The following is a 6,282-nucleotide window of genomic DNA, read 5'->3' on the forward strand; positions in this document are numbered from 1 at the left end:
GCCCGATCTAGTGACAGCCCCACGGCCCGTGGAAGGGACCAGGGCCACGAGATGCTCACCCAGGACCCCTGTGCCCATCACCCTGTTCGGCAGCCAGGCTGATCCCCCCAAAGCCCCCAGGGTCAGCAGTGTGGTGTGGGGATGCGGACACACGAGCGGGGCAGCGGGGAGTGTGCCAGCCTGCACACCATGCAGCCCCGTCACCGCAGGGACCACCGCTGTGCCCCGTCTCCCCAGTGGTAAATTGTCACTAATTAGGAGTGTTGTCACCATGGTGATGGCAGTGATTAGGGTTGGGAATGACACAACCGGCTGCCAGGCCCAATTAGCTCCTGATGAGAGGGACTGAAGGAGGGAGGGGGGCAAGGAGAGAGCGCTGGGGGTCCGAGCACCTTGTGGGCAGCACTGCAGCAGGCATGGGGGGTGTAACCCCCCTGGGGCAGGGTGCTGGCTGCCCCCTCACCCCAAGGCTGCTGTCCCCAGGGGGCCGTGGAGTGGCTGTGGGCCCCATCCTGAGCGAGAGTGCCTCTGACATATTCTGCGGTAATGAGAACAGCCCCAATTTTCTCTTCCACAACCGGGGTGACGGGACGTTCCGAGACATGGCAGCTTCTGTGGGGGAGTAGAGGGAGTGGGGGAAACACTCGGGTCTCAGGGACCCCAGGGGCAGGGCTGGCTCTGCTTGCCTCTGCGTGCTCAGGCAGGCTGAGTGCAGGGTGGAAGGACGGGTCTGGGGACCCACAACCCTGCTGACCATGGGGGCTGGATGGAGTGCACCAGGGCATCTGTCAGGGCAGGGATGCTGCTCTGCATGGGGAGCAACCCTCTGGCGACCACTGGGAGCATCCCAGGGAGACAGAGGCAGGGAGGGGGTCCCGTCTCCTCCTGTCCCCTTGCCACTCCCCAGGGCTGGATGACCCCTACCAGCATGGACGTGGTGTGGCACTGGCTGACTTCAACCGCGATGGCCGGGTGGACATCGTCTATGGCAACTGGAACGGGCCACACCGCCTCTACCTGCAGAGTGGGGGTCCTGGGCGCATCCGATTTCGGGTGAGGAACTTGGGGCCAGGACTCCCTCAATGCCATCTTTGCTGCCAAGCTTCCTTGGCCGAGGGGCCTGGCTTCACAAAGATTTGGCTTCAAGCCCCAGTTCCCAGTGAGGAGGGGACCTGAAGCACCAGAGCAGGACTCAGTGTCCCATTCCCCTTGTCCATTGTCACCCCGTGCCTGTCCCTCACACAGGACATCGCCACCCCCAAGTTCTCCATGCCGTCCCCTGTCCGCACCGTCATCGCAGCCGACTTTGACAACGACCAGGAGCTGGAGGTTTTCTTCAACAACATCGCCTACCGCGGCTCCTCTGCCAACCGCCTCTTCCGGTAGGGCCAGGGGGGCCGAGCAGTCCCCGTGGCACAGCCAGGCTCAGGGGGCTCCTCTCCAGCAGTGCCACTGCTTGGGCTCAGCTCATAAAAGGCACCGTGACTGAGCCCTTCTCGGCGCTATTACCAACCACTGCAGTCGTGCCTGCAGCAGCCCCCAGGGCCCCTGGCACCACTGATTAGCAGCTGTGTGGAAGCTTGTTCATGGCTCCTGTTAACTGTGGGGGTCAATTCCTTGTTACTGCTACGTAGCACATCCTTACCTGGCACACAGGGTTGTAGGAGCTGGTTCTCCAGCCAGTGGGTGGGTGGAGGACAGTGGCATGGTCAGGAGCCCCTGTGGGATGGGGGGCGAGGAGGGGAGAGGCGATGAGTCTCCTGTTCCAGGGGGATGCAGCAGTGTTTGGAGATAGTGCTGCTGCTCCACAGTTCAGACCCACAAGATCCAGGCTCTCATGACATCCCTCTATGGAGCAGGGAAGTGGGGTGCCAACAGGCAGGGGCTAGTCCCATCCACCCTGCAAAGCCACCAGCATCATCCCTGGGTGACACCAGGGCTGTCACCTCTCTGCCAGGCTGCTCAGAGTACACTTCTTGGGAGCTGCTGGGGGCCACAGGGGCTGGTACTAATGCCCTGTCTATGCTCTACAGGCTCATCCGCAGGGAGCACTCAGACCCCATTGTGGAAGAGCTGAATCCAGGGGATGCGTTGGAGCCTGAGGGACGGGGCACGGGTGGGTCTCCCTGGCCCTGACAGTTGGAGCCTGTGCCAGTGGTATGCCACAGCACTGCGTGGCACCCTCCATGCCTGGGGACTCTGTGTGCCTGGCTAAGTCACCTGCCTGCTCCCCACCAGCTCCCTGGAGCCCCCATGGCCCAAGCTGCCCCAGAGCTGCCCCATGCTTTCTCCCTCTTCCTGTACCCAGCTAACAGAGCTGTTTCCAGTTGTTCCTCAGGGCTTTGCTCTTGGCATCTCCTTCCTGGATGCCCATGGTTCAAAGCCAATCTCTGTGTTTGGGAGGGGGCCAGGCAGCCTCCTGTGTCTCACAGCCTACTGGGCACTGCCTGCCCCTGTCCTCCCTATTGCCTCTGGAGCTGACCCACTGGATTGCAGGGTCCTATCCATACAGGGACCCTAATACCTGCACTGGGTCACCCATTTTCCCTATTGCCCCAGCAGCAGCACTCCTGGCAATCCAGGGTGTAGTGCTGAGAGATGTGGAGCCAGGCACTGGGCATTACCTGGTCCTGTTCTTGCAGGGGGTGCAGTGACAGATATTGACGGAGATGGGATGCTGGACCTGATCCTGTCCCACGGCGAGTCCATGGCACAGCCCATCTCCATCTTCAAGGGCACCCAGGTCAGTCAAGCAGAGGGTCCTTATGTTGTTCCTGTCCTTTCTGCCTCTCCCAGCTCAGCCTTCCTGATCCCTCCTCTCTTGCAGGGCACTGGCAACAACTGGCTGCGTGTCATCCCCCGCACTCGCTTCGGGGCCTTTGCTCGGGGGGCCAAGGTGGTGCTGTTCACCCAGCGCAGCGGGGCCCACCTGCGCATCATTGACGGCGGCTCAGGGTACCTCTGCGAGATGGAGCCTGTGGCACACTTTGGACTGGGTGAGCCAGGGCAGCGGGGGTGGGGGGCAACAGGTTACCTGCACCCCTAACCCTTGCCAGCAACCCCTTTGATGGGCTCCTGAGCCCTGCACCCTCTGTGGTGGGCTCCAGGGAAGGCTGTGAGCAGGGTGCCCAGCCACTGCAGCCCTGCTGCAAGAGGTAGCTGCTAGCTTCCCCACCCCTTGCCTGCTGTTTTGCCCCTGCTCTGCAGCTTCCCTGCCTGTTAACCCTCCCCTGGCTCAGCACAGCCAGCAGCCAAGCCTGCAGGGGTGTCGCTGTTTGCTGGCATTGTCCCCACATGTGAACCTCTTGGGCTGCTTCCCTGTGCACACCCTGTCAGGACAGGCACCTGGGACCAGCTTGGGGAGCTAGGGGCAGCTTTGCCCTTCCATCCCTAGCACCCCCCACCTCCTTTCAGCCCCTGCCCATCCCGGATGCCCCCTCTCTGATGGGCTGCCCGCCTGCAGGGCATGACAAAGCCAGCAGCCTGGAGGTGACGTGGCCAGACGGCCGTGTTGTGGTGCGAGCTGTGGCCAGCAGTGAGATCAACTCGGTCCTGGAGGTTCCCTACCCCCTGGATGTTGAGGAGCCACTCATGCCTGCCCCTCTGGAGGTGAGGGCAAAGTGTGGTCGCAGGGAGGGAGGCTTTAGGAGCAAGAAGGAGGAGCTGGGCTCCGCTGGCTCAGTGGCTGCCCAGGGCTGATTCCTCCCTGTTGCTGGGGGGTCTCTGCTTCTCCCCAAATGCAGTGCGGGCAGGGATTCTCCCAGCACGAGAACGGACGCTGTGTAGGTGAGTGGCTGCTGGGGGCACAGGCTGCGTGTGTGCTGCAGCACGGCCTCATGAGGGAATGTGGGGAGGTGGCTGGGCATGCAGGCAGAGCTGCTGCATGGCTTGATGCAGGGTACAGCTCCCTGCACGTGGCCTGGGAATGGGGACAGCAGCACAGCTCTTGAGGGGGACTGTGGTGTCATGGGGAAGTGGCAGGAGCACTGTGCCCAGGGCAGGAGGCACAGCTGGCAGGAGGAAGGCATTGCATTGGAGCCACAAGCAATGGAGGGCCAGCAGGGATGCAGCAGGGTGGCTGAGGCCGTGCCATGATCGTCCTGGGCAGAGACATAGTGTGTGCATAGCTGCCTCTGGGGGGGTCATCCAGCACGTGCAGGGGTAACCCAAGGGACCGTGGCCAGAAGCACCAAGCTCCCAGCCCAGCCATCTCAGACCAGGCAGGCATTGCATTGGAGCCACAAGCAATGGAGGGCCAGCAGGGATGCAGCAGGGTGGCTGAGGCCGTGCCATGATCGTCCTGGGCAGAGACATAGTGTGTGCATAGCTGCCTCTGGGGGGGTCATCCAGCACGTGCAGGGGTAACCCAAGGGACCGTGGCCAGAAGCACCAAGCTCCCAGCCCAGCCATCTCAGACCCATGCCCATCTGCTTGCAGACATGGACGAGTGCACAGAGTTCCCCTTTGTCTGCCCCCGGGACAAGCCCGTCTGCATCAACACCTACGGCGGGGACCGCCTCCGGAGCGACAAGCGCCGCAGGCGCCCAACGAGGACGGCACAGCGTGCGTGGGTGAGTGACAGTGGGGATGCCCTGACCCTGTGCCACTGCAACCTAGCCATGTCAGTGGGCAGCAGCCTCAAAATACCACCTTGGGATGCTGTTGCAGCCCTGTCAAAAGCCTGGCTTGCATCCTGCAACCTGCTGGGTGGCTGCCCAGCCTCATGCACCTCAGCTCTGTATCTGTTCATCCTGCACTCCCTGCTGAGCCCCCACTGATTCCCCTTCTCTCTTTCTCTCTCTTTGCTCCATCTTTCATTGTCTGTGCAGCTCAAGTGGCCTTTTTTGGGGGATATCCCTCTGCTGGGAGCTGGCCTGGGCCCCCCCATCGTGCCCTCCTCCCTCTAATCCTTGGACTCTGCCTTTGCCTCTATGCACTTTAACCCCTGCCAGAGCAGCCTTGGCAGAAGGACCGGCTGGCCTCTGCCTGTCTCTCTTTCTCTCTTTTCTCTCCATGTCGAACCACCCTGGAAGTGCCGGCTGTGCCCTGCTGCGGTGGGCACAGAGCCCAGTTGCCCGACTGTGCGGGGCTCCCCCCTCGCACCAGTGTCAGGGAGAGGGGCCCCGGGGCAGGACACCTTCGGCACCTCCCCGCCCGGCACTGCCCCCGCCACGCCGGCGCCTCCCGGGCTGTCGCTTGCTCCGTCGCCTTGATACTGTACCATGTGCCTGCTGGTTTGGCCTGCGACGTGTGTGCTTCACCTGCTCCCTCCTTGGTGACGGCGACCACCCTCCCCAGCCCTGGCAGAGGAGGGTCCCCCGGGGCCCTGCGGGGGAAGGACCCTCCTGGTCTGGTTTTTTTTTTTAATGTATTGACCCCACTGTTTGGAGTCAGACCCTGCTCAGTCTTCCAGCCCCACTCCCAGAGAACCCTCCCAATAAACTATATCCTGTCTATTAGCCTGGCCTGCTGAGCTGTGTGGGGCAAGGCTGTGCCCACATTTCTGCCCACCCTGCCTGGGGGCTGTACTGAGAGGGGGGGTGGGGGAGCCCCTACAGCATCCCCCAACTCTCTCTGTCTCTGGGACAGGAGCCAGCTGGAGGACACACTGTGGACCTGGACATCTCTGCAGCAGCAGGGCTGTGCTGCCTTCCTGCCCGTGTGCTGTAACCCTATGTCACTCTTCCCACCACCAGACATCAACGAGTGTGCCCAGGGCTTACACAACTGCAGCCAGCTCTGCACCAACACCCCTGGGGCACACCCCTGCCGATGCCACCCAGGCTTCCGTCCCCTCGACCCCACTGCCAGGCACTGCTTGGGTGAGTACTTGCAGGCAGCGGGGCTGGCAGCCTGCTGTACCCCCACCTGCTGCTGCCAGGCACAGCCATGTTGTGCCTTGCTGTGCTCACTTTACCTGGCCCCATGCCACCCAAAACATGGGGGACAGAATGGAGAGATGGTGGCTGTGCAGGAGTTGATGGCATGAGGAGGCATCTGCCACCTGGCAGCCTTGGACACAAGTGGTGGCAGGACCACAGCTGTGTGGGCACAGACATTGGAAGTGCCTTTGAGTCCCAGCTTCACAAGCTGCCCCATGCCCCCTCCATTCCCTGCCCTGCCCTTGCTGGATGAGCCCTGTGCCCTTGGGACAATTCTGACCCTCTCCCATTCTCTTCCAGACATAGATGAGTGCCAGGCACAGCCTGGCCCATGTGACCACATCTGCCACAACAGCCCTGGCTCCTTCCACTGCCACTGCCACCACGGCTTCTCCCTTGT

General features: G+C 62.3%; 1 protein-coding gene across 1 annotated transcript in view; it reads left to right on the forward strand.

The window, feature by feature from the left end:
- CRTAC1 (cartilage acidic protein 1) overlaps positions 1–6,282 on the forward strand; it is a 21,661-nt gene that overhangs the window by 8,683 nt on the left and 6,696 nt on the right. Inside the window, 12 exon segments of the mRNA XM_010000140.1 lie at positions 444–615; positions 905–1,053; positions 1,246–1,382; positions 2,034–2,116; positions 2,643–2,743; positions 2,828–2,996; positions 3,464–3,609; positions 3,744–3,786; positions 4,438–4,533; positions 4,536–4,571; positions 4,830–4,872; positions 5,590–5,822. Coding sequence (XP_009998442.1) covers positions 444–615; positions 905–1,053; positions 1,246–1,382; positions 2,034–2,116; positions 2,643–2,743; positions 2,828–2,996; positions 3,464–3,609; positions 3,744–3,786; positions 4,438–4,533; positions 4,536–4,571; positions 4,830–4,872; positions 5,590–5,822 — 1,408 coding nt within the window.

This window comes from Chaetura pelagica, unplaced genomic scaffold, assembly GCF_000747805.2.
Source record: "Chaetura pelagica isolate M959 unplaced genomic scaffold, ChaPel_1.0 scaffold436, whole genome shotgun sequence".
NCBI classification, from domain to species: domain Eukaryota; kingdom Metazoa; phylum Chordata; class Aves; order Apodiformes; family Apodidae; genus Chaetura; species Chaetura pelagica.